Genomic DNA, 16,892 nt, shown 5'->3' on the forward strand with positions numbered 1-16,892 from the left:
AACGGAAAGACGAGATCTGACAACGATTAACCCGAGTGTTCAGTTTGTTTTTCTATAATTTGAGTCACTTCAATTGTTGCATATTTATTCTATTTTGTATGGTAAAATTATGAGGTGAGTTGGAATTGATTGATCGAATTAAATTGATATTATTTTTATTTGTTATTGAGATAGAGGATTAAATTGAATAGAATTGAAAATATTGCAACTTGATGAAAATATTAAATTGAAATTGAATTTGATTGATTCTTGTTATGATACACATAAATTGATGATTTGGTTGATGAATTGAAAATGATGAATTGTGAAATTGAGCTAAATCTAGAATTGGATAATTGGTTACCTTACTAACTATTGAGGCAGAGTCGGATATAATTGGCATGCCATATGATAGATTCACTAAAGGTTACTTTGAATACGTGCCGATGAGTGCTGGGTGCAACTTTTACTTTGGTTATATCGATTAGCACTAGACATAGTCTATTTACCTTGGATTGTCCGATGAGGAACTGGTGCCAAATTGGTATGTTGGTTGGATCAGTGTATCCATTCGAGTCAGAGTCAAGTTAATAGGGAATTAAAATCCAAAGTTGATAATGGAATATAAATTGAATTACTATTGTGAAAAAGTGTGTGAACCGAATTTACAAGTTCAAAGAATTGATATGAAAATAGAAGGCAGATTAATCAATTTGATTCGAAAAAATGATATGTTACCATGAGCTATCCTTATATTGATTAGTTGAATATGAATTGAATGAATCATACGGTTTAAATGGTACTTATGTCATAACGTTTGGTATTTGGTTTGAATGACATGTTGATTCAACGTTTTAATTGTCTTAACTTGCATTTTACTTATTGATATAGAAATACCACTGAGCTTTATCACTTAGAGTACGATTTTGTTTTCTATGCGTAGGTTAGGTGCAATTCGAGATCTCGAGCATCCCAGACGTAACAATGTTGGTGAATCTCTTTTGTTAGTTATATGACATGTACCTAGGAGAGTCATTTTGCTATAGTTGATGCTTATAAACTTTGGAAGTTGGAATTGAAATGGTGAAGATAACGCATGCATAATATAAATGCAATTTGGAGTTGTTTTAATTATTGTTAAAGATTGAAGTGAGTAATGAAATTATGATTGAGAGGTAATGCATAATCATGTGTTAGTATTCTTCATGTTATGGAATTTATGCTTATTGATGAAATTAGGTTGTTGTTTTAAGGAGAACGATGAAAAGAAAGGAATGTTTATATGTGTTTATCAACATCACAATTTACATATAAGTTTATCAAGATTTAGTTATATGTGTTTAAATATAATTATATGTGTTTAAGGATCGAATTGATAAAATATGTACGTATTGAGGACTAAATGTGTTATTATGCCAATTAAAAAAAGATCACATCATCACTTTCGTTAACTATTTAATGGAGAGTGACCAAAATAGAAATGATTTAAAACACGAGTGACTAAATTAACAATTTTGATAGTTTGATAACCAAAAAAAAAACAACATATAATCGGGTGACTAATTTTATAGTTTACCCATTAAATAAAGTGTGTGGGTGGTGAAATTATAAATTAGGTGGTTGAAAAATGATAAACAATGCAAATTAAATTGTAGTTTCCCTAGTTAATATAAATTAGGTTTGAGTGTAAACCATGTTCCATGTTTCCAAACACCACATCTCACCTTTTTCACTCCTTGCATCAAATTGTTTTGAATGGCTATTTCAAGATGGTAGAGAATGAAAGTCAGATTGGACTAAATTGTAGAATAATCATTTCACGTTGAATGTACTAATAATGAAATGGCCATTCCTTGGAACCAAACACCCTATTAGGTTCTTCCACTTGCTAAGTTAAGCAATAATTCCCTATTTCTTTCTTTTTAACTTTTACCCCCCAACCCCCCACACCTTTCTTAACAAGAAATAGAAAAGGGAAGGAGACAAGGGTTTCAGGCCATCACCAATAACTAAACATCAATCCAAAGAAAAGAACAAAACAAAAGAAAAGAGATGAATTTTGAAATTCACTGTCAATAAAACCTAATAATTAGAGTGTAAAGAAAAAGAGGAAATTTGTGTTTGTTTGCTTACTTTGCTTCAACAAAATGGAAAGCACATGAAAGGCTTTCGAGTAAGACACCCTTTTGCAGGTTAGCCTTAGCCCTGTGAGTGAATTCATGTCCACACTCTCTTCCCTTTTCTTATCTTCACTTCTCTGCTAAAACCAAACATTTTACTCTCTAACCCTCCCCCCGTCACTTTCTTATTTATTTATTTTAAACTTACTCCTTTTTTTTTTTTATTGTTTATGGTGGATCTGATGCTGAATTAGCCTCGCCTTTGTGGGTTTCCTTCTGCATCAACAAAAACAAGGCCGGGGGGGGGGGGGGAAGTAAAAAGAAAGTGGCCACTGGGCAGTGAAATATATTTTTTTTATAGAAGAAGAAATGGATTTTGAGGAACATGATTGCCAAGACGAAGAAATGGGTATGGCTGTTCCAGCAGGATACGACTCACTCTGCAACTCGTCAGCTCCACGGTCTAAATTAGGACCCGCAGCAAGTGGCGGTGAAGGTGCGGCGGCTTCTGCACCACCGAGAAAAGTGGGGTCAGGTATAAGGTACCGGGAGTGTCAAAAAAACCATGCCGTGAGTATCGGAGGCCACGCGTTGGATGGCTGTGGGGAGTTCATGGCGGCAGGTGATGAAGGGACACTTGACGCCTTGAAATGCGCTGCTTGTAACTGCCACAGGAACTTTCACCGTAAAGAAACTGACGGTGAAGGTAGTAGTATCTACAACCCTCACCATCATCATCACCACTACCAGCAGCAGCAACACCCCCAATTCTCGCCCTACTATAGGGCGCCGCCACCGGCCGGGTTCCTCCACCTGACGCCACAGCAGAGGCCTTTGGCCTTGCCAGCAGCGTCGGGAGGTGGGATTGCCGGCGGTTACAGCAGAGAAGACGAAGATGTTTCGAATCCTAGTAGCAGTGGAGGTGGAGGTGGCGGCAGTGGGGGATTAAAGAAGAGGTTTAGAACCAAATTTACGCCGGAACAAAAAGATAAGATGCTGGGTTTCGCTGAAAGGCTGGGCTGGAGGATCCAGAAGCATGACGAAGCTGCTGTGGAGCAATTTTGTGAAGAAACCGGGGTCAAGAGGCAAGTTCTTAAGGTCTGGATGCATAACAACAAGTACACTCTTGGTAAGAAACCCTAATTTCCCATCAAAACCAAAACAACAGTGCTTCAACATTGTTACTTGGGAAGAAACAAAACATCCAAGAGAAGCATATGATAATCGGGAATCGAAGAAAAAAAACAGCATGTGATTTCAGTAGGAATTGTATTGAACTAGGGTTCTCACTTCTTTTTTTCTTTTTTCATTTTTGTTTTTTTTTTCAATATTCTGATTTTGATTTAGTTTATGGTATTATTATCAATGCCGATCAGTGTAGGATGATGATGATGAAATGATCTGAAAGTTTCTGATGAGTACATTGTTGCTAACTGCAGGTTTTTTTTATTTTTTATTTCATTAACTAATGCTATAATCCATCTCTTCATCTCTTAGATATACACTTCCGATTCTCTGTGACAAACGAAAAAAACTGCACTTTTTACTGTTGCAAGGAGATCAAGGGAAAACAAACTCAAGCTGATGAAGTAATTAAGGGTTTTGTAAGTTAGTCATAGTAACATGTGATGATGATCATAAATTCATCATCAAAGGATCCATATTGGAGAGTAATTCCAAGTCCAACTAAAACGTGGCATGCAAATGCAAAGGCTGCAATATTTTCTCCCACTTGCATTAATTTCTTTCAAACCTACATTTTGCCAAACTCTTCTTCCAACTCAACATATTTTTATTATTATTTTATTCAATTACCCGTTTTAATCCCTCTTCATCTTCAAGCTTTTATCGTTTTCTTTATATTTACTTAGTACATAATCTCAATCTCTCATAATCGGATGCTTTTTTAATTTTCTTTTATATTTGGTACTTGAAAAAATGAAAAAGAAATTGAAAAGCAAAAAATGGAAGATGGGGGAGCAGAGAACAAGTTAGGAGTGGTTATTAACATGGCACTATTGCAGAGAAGGACACAGTCTTTTGGCTGTTTTATTGCAGTGTTTCAGACTTGTTCTGAACCCCCCAAAAGGTCCCATGGCCATGGATGGGACGTTAAAACACCTTTTAATATATACCTTCATTAAAATAAAAAACAAGAATCTCCCCCCACCCCCCCCCCCAACACACTTAATTAACAAATTAAATACCATAACAACAATGTTTATAAATGTGTGTGGGGGGGAAAAAACTGAACATGTTTGATGTTGGGGAAAGTCAAGTAAAAGAGAAGATGGCATAGTGGAGAATTGAAGCTGTCGGAAATAAGAGTTTCAAAGAGCTTTGAGTTTAGTTTAGTTTGGTTTGGTTTGGTTTGGTTGGATGGATGCTGCTTTTTGGGTTGTCCCTGTTCAGGAACATGTGGGCTCTCTGTCTGGAAACAAAAGTAAACTGGAACAACATTAATTAATTGCACTGACATTACAGCTATATATACACACATATATGATGTTCTTCTCTCTTGCTCTTCCTTTTCTTATTCTTGTGTCTTCACCTTCACTTACATTCCACATAAATTAGATATCCCTTTTTATTTCATCCAATAATTAGTTTTCTCTTTGTTTTTTAGTTTTTTAATGACTATATAACAGTTTCAGTGTTAATGGAGGCCAATGTTGCAGCTTTTGCTTAATTTGTTTTGTTTTAGTATTCTAGTCTATCTTTTTTAACGGGATGAAATTAAAAATGAGTTTGATTTTCTTCTTTAAGACATTAAATTCGAGTTTATTTATTTACGTAACTGGATTCCAGACTACCCAATATCAGAGGTTTTCTACATGAACGCATGCATACTTGTAACCAAATTGCACTGTTTCATTTTAACTCGGTGATGTTTAGCCTCTTCCACAAAGTAAACCACTTTGAGCATTAAATCTTCCATGTAATATAATATATACTTAAAGAGTAATTACAAGTATGCTACAACCTTAATCAATATTATAAATCCATAATTAAGATAATTTTAAATAAATTTGATTTAAAACCCACACAATATTTACATAAAATGAAATTTAAATTTAAAATCTTAAAATTTTCATAACTTCAATTTTGCTATTAAGGCTTCGTTAGTAGTTGTGAAAATAAAAATAGTGATGAGATATGTGTTTAAATTACACCAGAGTATCAAAGTGAAAAATGGCCATAAATGACACTAGACTAAAAAATAAAAGTATATATAATAAGATAAAATATATTAAACTAATATTTATATTAATATTAAATGATAATTTAATAGATTAAAGTGTTAAATATTAGATACATTAGTTTAAATGTATTTATAATATAATAAATAGTTAAATGTATATTGAATAATAAAATATACATTATTTTTAAAATAATAATTAAAAGTTATTAAAATAATGTTTCTGATAAATTAAAATATTAAATTTATTTTTATGTAAAATAATAATTATTATTTTCGAATGAAAAAATAGATTTACCATTATAAAAAAATTATTTATCATATTTTTATATAAAATAAATCTTGCATAATAGCATAGTTAGTAATATCTTTACTTTCTATAATTATTAAATTTAAATTTATAGTATGGTTAAAATATGCCATAAGTCTTGTACTCTTTACAAATATAGAATTTAATCCTACTTTTAAATTTCAAAATTCAAGTCTAATCATTAACATTGTTAAATTTTATTAAATTTGTTGGTGTGACATTTTGAAATAATTTTAAAAAAACCTCACTTCGCAACCATATAACTATAAAAGCTGATGTTATAATGAACCTAAATTTAAGAAAGTAATTTTAGCATTGTGAACCGAATTTAGAAAATTGAAAAATAAATTCTAACAATAATTAAATTTCAAATTTATAAAACGTAGAAAAATTTTATGACATATACTAACCTTATATTATATTATATTATATTTAAACATTATAAAGCGAAACAAAAAGAATTATAGACCTAATTGTAAATTAGAATGAGTGAAAAAGAAATGAACGATAAAAAAGCCATTATCACTGAGTGGCTCAAACGTACCTCATCATTTGCTATCTAAACAGAATATTCCATATAATCAATCATAGGTTGTTTTGAATGCGAAGAAGCCTTAATATTATTTTCTTCTTTAGGATAAGATTAAGCGCATCTCCCAATTTCAATTTCACCACTTATACATGAGTTTCCGTTTATTATTATTTCTTTTCTTCTTCTTCATATAAGATTATTTGCAAAAATATCCTCAGGAAAGATGTAGATTAGCTAAAAAGTGAGAAGACATGGACGGACTGCATGGCCTATATATCAAGTATCATATGCCGTCAAACTTGGTCTATGTTCCCTCATATTTCAGCTTTGCCAGTTAAGACCAGGACAGACAAGCTGACCTGGCTGGCCTGGAGCCATCCTTCCTTTTGACCGACTCGCGGACCTGTCGGTTCCAACACATTTGGGCCTAATCAAAACACCATCTTTAAGCACATCACAAACCCGACCCTTCGTTCCAACGCAGTGTCCAGAAAAAAAAAAAAATGAAATAGGACCTTTCCATTCCTATTTCCCACACAATTTTTAATATATATATATATGTATGTATATATAGTTGGTATTGGCAGCTGGGGATGAGAATTACTTTCAATCATTGTGGGGGATCCAAATCTGATATGGCTGTTGAGTTTTCTCTATTTGTACTGCGAGTTAGGTACCCAATGTTTTTCAGCCTCCTTTCTTTCAAAGACAAGCTGGCAAACAACATATAAAACCCAGGTTTTTAGTCCATATGTCAAAGTAGCCAAGATCAGATGGCCGAATAGACTGAATGTAGGATTCTGTGGTATCAGATTTGGAGGAATTTGGATTGGGGTTCTTGGGTTTACGAGCAAACGGAGTATCTTAGAAAACAATGGAAAATCTTCAAGTGCGTTGACAAAAACAGGACGTTAGAGCATATTCCGAAAAAAAAAAAAAGTGACTGTGTCACAGTGATGAGGGGAAATTGCAAGAATATACTTTTGAGGGGGGAAAAACGAAAAACAGAGTTCCATTATCGCACAATAATCCTATGCGAGATCCAACCCTTTTGTACTTAAAAGAAAAACGGTATAAAAATGACATTTCCAGTAGCAAACCATTTAACAAGCTCTCATCTTAATGTGTTTCGGAACCAAAGGAATAATACCACAGTGACACTCCAAACAAATGCAATATAAAACAAAGCCTATGCGTATGCTATACCGATTATTACAAATCTGGCTCCAATATTTTTATCAACATCAATCTAGTAAAATGCAAATCACCTTTTGGAACATGGTTGCAGAGTTTTGATAACAGCACATCATGAGCCACGGGACTGCAATGCTCCTTGGAGATTTTTAACTGCACTGTCGTAGTGTACGAACCCCATGAACCAGAATTCATGGTTGTCGACCGATGTAATCTGGATGTATTTCTCAGCTGGGTTGGCTTTGCTAGCTGATGGATTCACAGCCCTCAGCTGATGTAATGGGATAACCACCTACATGCATGTGTGGCGACAGGACACAAAATCCCATTACTAACCATTAGAACAAGTTAAACAAAGATGAATAACGGGGTTTAGATTTGATGCAGTTCACTGAAAATCTAAGAAATTATAAACTAATACTGATGTCGAATATAAATCCATAAATAAATGATGAAGGCAAGTATATTTACTAACACAATAAGCATAGCTATGTATTAATGAAAAAAATCTAGCAAATTTCTGATAATTCACTAACATGTAGATCCTTGTAAAACCGAATAAACACAATCCTAGAACTTTAACGGGTAACTTCCACTTTTCAAGAACAGGTTGACAGGGATGCAGTCAAGCAAAACAAATATCCTACTAACATGGGGAACATGAACTCATTTGGCAAAATAACTTGATGTAGACCCGGTCTGTATAAGCCTTAGGTCAACTATTACTGCAGGATGGCTTTCGGCTGGGTTCTTTAGAATCATATGGACAATTAAATTTAGAAAAACTGAGGATGTCATGATCTATATAAAGATATCCCAACCCAATGCATCTTGTATATAATGTTCTACCTTCAAAATGCCAATTAAGGTCCCCATCTTACTGCCAATGGTTAAAAGTTGAATTAAAGAGAGCACTGAACACTAAAGTATTGACTAAAGTTTAGCAGTACAAGAGAGAACAAGTCTAGAAACATGGTGAAGTAGTTCTTACGAAACAAGATGACCACAGAATTCTAGCACATAACTGGGATAAATGTAATTGTTCAAGTGCGGTTTTCATGTAAAAAAGCATCCGTGATTGTCAACTTCAAGCACTCCACTAACTAATCCACATAGAAATATCGAGTATCGAGGGTTAAAATATTTTTCAAAACATGTAAATCAAGGAAGAAATGAAAAGCAAATAACTTTTAATGTCTTTTAGCATCATTCGAAACAGCCACACTCTTAACAAATTTCTATCAGAACATAAAAAAAGAGGCATTAAGTTCGTTGGTAATTGCTAACATCGGCCTACATTATCCCCTAGCTGCATATGCAACAATTAGAACCACAACAGCAATGCATTACCTTATAATAGCTATATTGAGTCTGATCACCAACTTGATAAGCCAGAGGACTGTCACTGCAAAAACCAAGCTTATGGGTTGACAGATATAAAACTCCAATAACAGGACCAGCGGAGGTGGACAAGTAGCAAGCATATGTCTTCAGAAGCTGTTCCTCAGGAACAGTCTCAAATGTTGTCCGAAAGATCTTCTCATAACCGCCATCAGCAATAACTTTGGTTGTCTGAGCAATTCTTCCTACAGCAGCGTCAGCAAAACTCGGCCCAGTTTTCACTGTAACAATTAAAATATCAACTTACTTGCCCTAATTATCGTACTTCATATTATCCATCTACTTGACAGTACGTAAAAAAAATGCCCATAGTCATATCTAGTACGCAAGTAGCAGGGGAGGGAAATAATTACAGTGTTGCCACATGTTCTCAGCTATCTCTTTCGCCTTCTTAGTGTCGTCCGCCGCTTTCTTTCCCCATTTCCCCAACACGTCTTTCACTGATTCCATCTTATCTGTTCAAAGAAAAAAGGGCTTAAAATTTAAAATTTAAAAAGAAATCAAACGATATACAAAATACCACCAAGTAAACATAAACTGAAGCGATCGGAAGTGGGTTACTCTTGACGGAAAAAGATTGAACTGGCGCCGGAGAAACGTACGGGTTGGACTCAGCAGGCATGGTGGTAGCAGCGCTGCTGGAGATCGGGACGGGGTCCGGACTGGGATCCGATTGCGAAGCCATGGAAACGGTGGTCCAATTTTCCGGTGGAGGAGCGACGTCCTTCGGGTCTAATTTCGGGTAGGGAGCGTAATCAGAAGAAAGAGTCGCCGGTTGGGTTGAATCCGTGGACGACGTTGGCTGTTTGGTTTCCGAGACCTTTTCATGATCGGTCGGAGGCTGGCTCATGATTTCTTTTTGGAAAAGCAAATATGAAAAGCTGAAAATTTTTAAAATGGTGAAGGAGAAGACGTTCTTACAATTGCTGTCGTTATTCTTTCTTAATGTGTGTGAAGTTTGAAAATGAAGATAACAGTTGGCAGTAGCACAGGCCACACGATAATATAACATCCAGCAATCACCGTCATGATCGTGGGATGGGCTGGATTTACGTATCAAAATTCATAACTGGATACTCGGATTGATTTTTATTTTTATTTTTTAAATTTGAGTTGCTCCTGTTTTACAATATATAAATAATTTTATTTGTTTATACAACACAGGAAAATCTTTCCCACCAAATACATTATCATTCACATTTTCTACCTTAAATGGGTTTTCTTACCAAATTTTGTCCTTCTTCGGTCGGAAGAAAATGGATCTTCCAGGATTAAGGTTAAAAGATGAAAATAATTCCAACAATAGGAAAATTCAACATTTAGTATAACCCAATAGGAAAATTTAAACAAAAACTTCTGGATTCTAAATTACTAACATTTAGCCCATTGAACTTCAGCCCAGTTTCTTCCTTTCTCTTATCTCCCAAACCAGCTTTGAATGGACACCCATTAGTTTGGGAGTAAAAATTCAAATTTTAAAATATAATATAGGATAGCTTGATAAAAGTGTAATTATTAAATAGTAATTATATATATTTTTTATAATTAGTGTGTTCAAACGATCGATTCAGTTAATATCTTATTTGAATTACCACAAATTGAATTAATAGAAAATCTTAACCGTTAATTAAATTAATTTTTTTCAAAATCTTTTAATCGACTAGGATAATTTCAATTAATTTAAGTGGTTAATCAAATTAATTAAAATTTTTACATTTTAAAAAAAAAGTTTGAAACATGAAAAGATATCATTACAATGTTATTATTAGTTCAATTATAAATATTGTTTTGATTGATTCTAAATAAGTTCTACATATGCATCAATCTATATAGTTGTAACTTCTAAAAAGATAAAGTTTTTCTCCCTTAATAATTATTTATTAATTTCTTAAAACAAATGTTGTGAATTATCTGTATATTATTTGGTTATTAGTGTAATAATATAAAAATTATTTATTTAATATACGTATTAAAATAATTAAATGATTAAACTTGGAATTAGAAGAAAAATAAAAATTCTTGTACAAAATAAAATAAAACTACCATAAAATGATGTTATTGCTAACTCATAGACCCAAAAAATAACACGTACCATGATTTTGATTAGACTAAAGGCATGCCCATTTAATCAAGACTCTGTCACTCCTTTGGGCCTTCCTTGTAAAGCACAATGAATGTATATTTTGGGCTTCTTCATATGATGTTTGATTTTTTAAAAAAATTATTCTTTTGCTTTTAATATATAAATTTTATTTTAAAATTAAAAAAAGAGGATTTTAGATTTAAAATAAATTTAGATGACTCAAATTCTAATATTTTATCAATCTATTGGATAATCCGATCATTAAATATACTAATTTCAACTCAAGTTTGTCTGTTGTTATAATTTTTATTTGTGTTAAAAGGAGAAAAAATGGTCATGCGTCGATTATTAAATAAATATTGGTATCATTATTTTGTTTAATACATAAAATGAGGATAAATAAAAGACAACATTATAATATTTTTTTGGGGTAAATAGTGCGACGTTTAATCAAAACCAAAACTTTAGTTTAATCAAACAGTTTAGGGTTAACACAAAAGAATGATTGGCATCTCTAAAGTCTAATAATCGGGATATCTGTCCCCCCTTTTATAATTTAATCATTTAATATTCAATAAAATTCATATTTCTTTTGGAAACTTATAAATTATATGATGCACTTTGGACTTTGATGAATTTAGGTAAGTTTGGATAATGATATTACCTGGTTGGACATATTTTTTTTTTATATCTATTGAATCAAATCTAAATCAATAAAATATTAGTTAAAGCACTTAAATTTAATCAAATCATGAAGAAAACAGTGGATTCATCACTAATGAATAGCATCATTGCTGAGAACCTTAGCAAGAGCATCAGGAGGAGATAAAACTCAGTCCGCATAGCACACCAAATTTCACTCTAAGTTTCGCAATATAGTCAGCAGCTTTGTTACAAGAACTTGAAACAAGTATTGAAAAAATGGATTAAATTAGAAATTTCAATTTTAACTGTACGAGAATTTTGATACGAAAAAGAGTTATTTTTAAGAGATATAATTAAAATATTGTTGTCGAATTCAAGCACTATATCATTCTATTTTCTTTTTGCAATCAATAAATCTCTAAGATGAACTGTTAAACCTTTTGCGACCCGAAAAGAGAATAAAGGATAACATTTTCGTCTTGGATAATCGTTCCATTTTCATCTTTGAGGAGCACCACAAAGCGTCACTGTTAATTTTAATACCACTTTGATTAGGGGCTGTCCATTGAGAGAGAGAAATGGTCGACAAAAGTGTACCAACATCCAAAATCAAGTTGCAATCATCAGCATCTTTCATAGCTTGAAGCCAAATGTTTAAAGGATTATATTTAATGACTTCAAAGATCAACCGATTGCTAGCAGTCCATAAGTTCCAACAAATGTAAGCGAGTAGTCCTACTTAGTTTCACCTCGTTTGCCATAATCCAGCTACTAGTATCACTCCACCGCTTGAACATCTCTTTGAAGCCTTTTTTTCTCGAGCAATAATTAGAAGTGGAAAGGTTCCAAACTGTTAAAGCAGAAGGACAGAAAAAAAGAAAAAACATGTTCCATTGACTCAACTTCATGACCACATCTGGGACATAGAGGCGATAAAGCACGATGACTCTTGACTAGATTTACGAAGATGGGATTTGAGTCATGACACCATCTTCAAACGAAAATTTTCAAATCCCAAATACGTTTCTTCCAATCCCAATTCAAGCTTTCTTCATCACTAAATGATACAACTTAAAGCTTTTCTCTTTGCTACAAAAGAACATAAAATCCAGATGTTCACCTAATAGACTCCATCACGATTATGGATCCAAACACCTTTGCTAGTAAATACACTTTGAATTTATTACATATTAACCAAGCAAGGTGAATGAAGTTTGTTCATTTTTGGAACTTAAAAGACAGCAGATTGGTTGTCAAGCAAACACCTATTGTCTCACTGAGCAATGCATAGCCCTTGTCTTTTTACCAGCATAGCTAAAAAGGCTATTTCCCAAAAGCATGACTTTTAAGCAAATATATTTTATATATGATATGTATAGTTATTTCAACTGCTATGGGGATTTATTAGGAGTTAAATTATATTTTATTAAAAAATAGATAATTTAATTACTATATGTTATATCAAAGAATAAATTGATTTGTTTTTATTAAAAATTTCATCTTCTTTTTACTGTGTAGATGATAAAATAACTTACAATGACCAATTTTTAGCAGTAAAGATTAATAGAATTTTTAATAAAATGATCAATTTGCTCATATTAAAATAACTTACAATTTGCTCATATTAAAACAAAAACAAGATAGTATTTTCACTTTGTCGAAACCATTCTTTTGAAAACGGGGATCGACTTTGTTTGAAAGTGAAAATTAAAACGGGAGTCGCCACCAATCTTTTATCATGTGTGATCGGATCACCTTTGTTTTAATAAATCAATTTTAGTTTACTAAAACAGGGCCTTTGGTCTACGAAACTTGAGAGAATGAGTTCGGGAGTCGGTTACGTGCGACGAAGGATTAGCACCCTCGACACGCCCAAAAAATTGGTACCGAATTGATTAGTTAGTGTCTTAATGTCGAAAATTAAAAATCGAGAAGGGACTTGAAATACGATCTTTTCTATTAATACTGATTTTAAAATTCTTGAATTAGCTTAAATCGATTTGTTTAAAGATTTCCTTATCTCGAGATATCGGAGTATCACATCCCGTAAGTTAGGACACAATACCATGAATTCCCGAGCACAAGGTCGTCTTTTAATTTAAATTGGAAATCCGTGCATTTCAAAACTCAAAAGGATATTTAGCTATTTAGAACCAACAAGAGAACCGAAACCCCGTAAGTTAGGGCACAATTCTTCGATGTTCCAAAATGCGAAACATTGCCTTATTTATTGAAATTAGTAAAAACATGAATAAAAATCTTTAAAGTAATGAACAACAAAATGATATAAAATAGGCGGGAGACAAAAATAAACGAGTTCGAAATACATTAAAACAAATAATAAATATGACAACAATATTAAAACAATAACAATGCATGCGATATATTAAACGTAATAATAGTATCCAATGTGAAATAAAAACAACGAATATATACATAATAAAGATATTAAGAGTATGTACGTAAAATATATATATATATATATATATAAATAGTAATAGTGTTAGAAATATACTATATATAGTGTTTGAAGTATATACATAAAATAGTGAAAATATAACTAGTAATGTTAAGATATATATAATATATACATATGTATAAAATATATATTAAAAAAATATGTACATAACATATATGAATATATATAATAATATTAAAATAAAATAATAAGTGATAATAGTGAAAATAATAGGTATAATAATAAATATGATAATGTATGAAAATAATACTATATATAAAACTATATATATACTCATATAATAAAATATATGTACTAGTATTAACAATAAATATAATAGGGATAAAATAGATATAATAATAATACATACAAAATATGGTATTAAAAAGCATATTACATATATGTATATAACATAATATTTATATATGTATATAAGATGATATAAAAATATATACATAGAACAACATAAGAATTATATGTAACTAATAACATTAAAATATATATATAATATATAAAATACATATAATATATATATTAGAAATGATAATAATATAAAAACTATTCATACGCTATATAAATACATACATATATATATATATAAATAATAATGATGTTAGAAATATACAATGATATTAGAAATATATATAAAATAGTATAAAAGATGTATAACTAATAATGTTAAAATATATACACAATAATATATATAACATACAATATTGAAAACATATATACATAATATATACAAAAATATATAGATATACATAATATAATATTAAAATATTTACATAATACATAAATATTAGGGATAAAAACGACTAATAATAATGCTACATAAGTATATACATAAATATATTAAAACATATACATATATATATATAAAATAAAAATATACACTAATATATAGTAATCATGATAATAATAATATTAAAATATAAAAAGTAAATATAATAAAGATATTAAAATAAAGTAATAAATTAACAACATATATAAATATATATATATACATATACGTATGTAAAATATACATTACTACATAGTAATATTAATAATAGTAATAGATTGATATTAGTAACAATAATAATAATAGGAAACAAAGAAGATAAATAATAGCAAAATGATAAAATTAACTAATTTAATGACAAAATAGCTAAACCATAAAAAGATTAAATCGAAATTAAAACAGAAAGTTTGGGGCGAATTCATAATAAAAACAAAAGAAAGGACTTGATTGACGCGCACAAAAATGATGAGGGCTAAAAAGCAATTATTCCTCCCTCAAAACACAACACAACAAAGGGACTAAATCACAAAGCATTACATACTTTGTGGCCAAATTAAAAAACTGAAAAAGTACTTGATTGTAGAAGCATGAGAAAGCGGAGGGCTAAAGTGCAATTAGCCCCTCCAATGAAAAACACGCGGATCCTTGGGCGGGCGGGTCAATAACGGGTTAGGCCAAAACGACGTCGTTTTGGGGGCTATAAAAGGGCTAAAATTTGTAAAAAATCATTTGGTGAGGAGAGAAAGAAAAAAAGAGAGAAAAGGAAGAGAGAAGGGAGGGGGAAGGAGATTTAGGCCATGGGTCAGTCAGTCACGATCGATCGCCGCCGTGGCCGGCCACAAGCCACCCACCGTACACTGTGGCGAAAAAGGTAATTTTCCTCTCTTTTTATGTTTTAAAATATTATTTTATTTTTATTTATGTATTTAGATAGGAAAGAAAAAAAAGATTCGAAAATGAACAAAAAATAAAAATAAAAAAATAAAAGATTCACCTTAGGGTTTGATCTGATTCTATGATATTGCACTGTTTTGGTATTTTAGAATTATTCTTGTATTTTAACCTACTAGTATTGATGCAAAAAAAAAAAATCCTCTTTGTATTGATAGCCAAAAATTCTTTTTTTTTTCTTTTTTACATGATTTTTGAATGGCTTTTTATAGTCATCTTTTACATGATTTTCTATTATTTTTTTTTCTATTTCTTTTGTAGGTGATGGTGGCAGACAATGCATATAAAAAATGGGAGGAAAATAGGGCAAGTGGGAAAGTGGCTAGGTGGCTAGGGTTTCTTCCTTTCTCTTTTTGCTGGAAAATGTTTAGTACTAGTGGGCTAGGTTTAGAGTTTGTGAGTTGGGTATGTAATGGACCATTGAGTTTAGGCTGTTTAACAATTGGGTTATTTGTAAATAGACTGGGCCAAAATTAACCTATTAACACACTTATTTTTTAAAAACTTTTATTCTCTAAAATCCATAGTAGCTTAGCCATAATTTGTTGCTGGCTTAATACAAATTGGAATCAAAGGCTTAAAGAAACCTTCAGAAATATGTGGACAAATGTGATGGTTTTTTCCAAATGTTGAAGTGTACCATTCATATTTGTTATATCAGCATATAACATGTAACGCCCCCACACCCGAGACTGTCGCCGGAGTCGAGTATGAGGTGTTACTAAGCTTAGTTTAACATTTTTAGAACTTTGAATTATTTGTTTCTACATTCACAGCTTTTAAGCTACTTGCGTCACAGTCACAAGAAAAATCATATCTCGAGTTACGAAACTCGAAATTAAGATCCGTAAATTTTCCCTGAATCTAGACTCATAAAACTATCTACTATTTTTTTTTTCTAGAATTATTGGTTGGGCCAATTAGTACAGTTTATTAGTTAAAGTTACCCCTGTTTCAGGACTCGACTGGTCTGACCTCTGTTTACTACAAACCACATTTATCTCTGTACAAAATTCATATGACTATGAGGTTTGTTTATACTAAAACTAGACTCAATAAGGATTCTGAGGCTATAAAATACACCACCTAATTATATCTTTACAATTTATGGTGAATTTCTAAAGTAGGAATAGGGGATTCAGAAACTGCTATGACTCTGTTTCACTAAAATTAAAATATCTTCTAACATATACTTCCTTTACTTGTTTCATTTGTTTCATGTGAAACTAGACATAATAA

At 31.6% G+C, this 16,892-nt stretch overlaps 2 protein-coding genes across 4 annotated transcripts; one reads left to right on the forward strand and one right to left on the reverse strand.

The window, feature by feature from the left end:
* The first annotated feature begins 1,930 nt into the window (after positions 1–1,930).
* On the forward strand, positions 1,931–3,532 carry LOC108450476 (zinc-finger homeodomain protein 2-like). Of its 2 annotated transcripts, none has more exons than XM_017748119.2 (2): positions 1,931–2,171; positions 2,354–3,532. In XM_017748119.2, the coding sequence occupies exon 2, from the start codon at positions 2,469–2,471 to the stop codon at positions 3,240–3,242; it is 774 nt and encodes a 257-aa protein (XP_017603608.1). In that variant the 5' UTR covers positions 1,931–2,171; positions 2,354–2,468; the 3' UTR covers positions 3,243–3,532. The 2 variants fall into 2 exon arrangements, with proteins under 2 accessions (XP_017603608.1, XP_017603607.1); XM_017748118.2 differs by having other exon boundaries at positions 1,941–2,186.
* Positions 3,533–7,189: 3,657 nt separating this feature from the next.
* Positions 7,190–9,910, reverse strand: LOC108489954 (GEM-like protein 1). Of its 2 annotated transcripts, none has more exons than XM_017794722.2 (4): positions 9,297–9,910; positions 9,089–9,190; positions 8,685–8,956; positions 7,190–7,626 (listed from the first exon to the last, which is right to left on the reverse strand). In XM_017794722.2, exons 1-4 carry the CDS (start codon positions 9,745–9,747, stop codon positions 7,447–7,449), a joined length of 1,005 nt encoding a protein of 334 aa, XP_017650211.2. In that variant the 5' UTR covers positions 9,748–9,910; the 3' UTR covers positions 7,190–7,446. The 2 variants fall into 2 exon arrangements, with proteins under 2 accessions (XP_017650211.2, XP_052884811.1); XM_053028851.1 differs by having other exon boundaries at positions 9,338–9,459.
* Positions 9,911–16,892: the final 6,982 nt, after the last annotated feature.

The sequence above is a fragment of the Gossypium arboreum genome, chromosome 5 (genome assembly GCF_025698485.1).
Source record: "Gossypium arboreum isolate Shixiya-1 chromosome 5, ASM2569848v2, whole genome shotgun sequence".
NCBI classification, from domain to species: domain Eukaryota; kingdom Viridiplantae; phylum Streptophyta; class Magnoliopsida; order Malvales; family Malvaceae; genus Gossypium; species Gossypium arboreum.

Coding starts and splice junctions, on each gene's coding strand:
- LOC108450476 (XM_017748119.2), top strand. CDS start 2,469: ATGGATTTTGAGGAACATGATTGCCAAGACGAAGAAATGGGTATGGCT.
- LOC108489954 (XM_017794722.2), bottom strand. CDS start 9,747: ATGTTATATTATCGTGTGGCCTGTGCTACTGCCAACTGTTATCTTCAT. Junction 9,191..9,296: donor TCAATCTTTTTCCGTCAAGA/GTAACCCACTTC, acceptor TTCTTTGAACAG/ATAAGATGGAATCAGTGAAA. Junction 8,957..9,088: donor TGAGAACATGTGGCAACACT/GTAATTATTTCC, acceptor TAATTGTTACAG/TGAAAACTGGGCCGAGTTTT.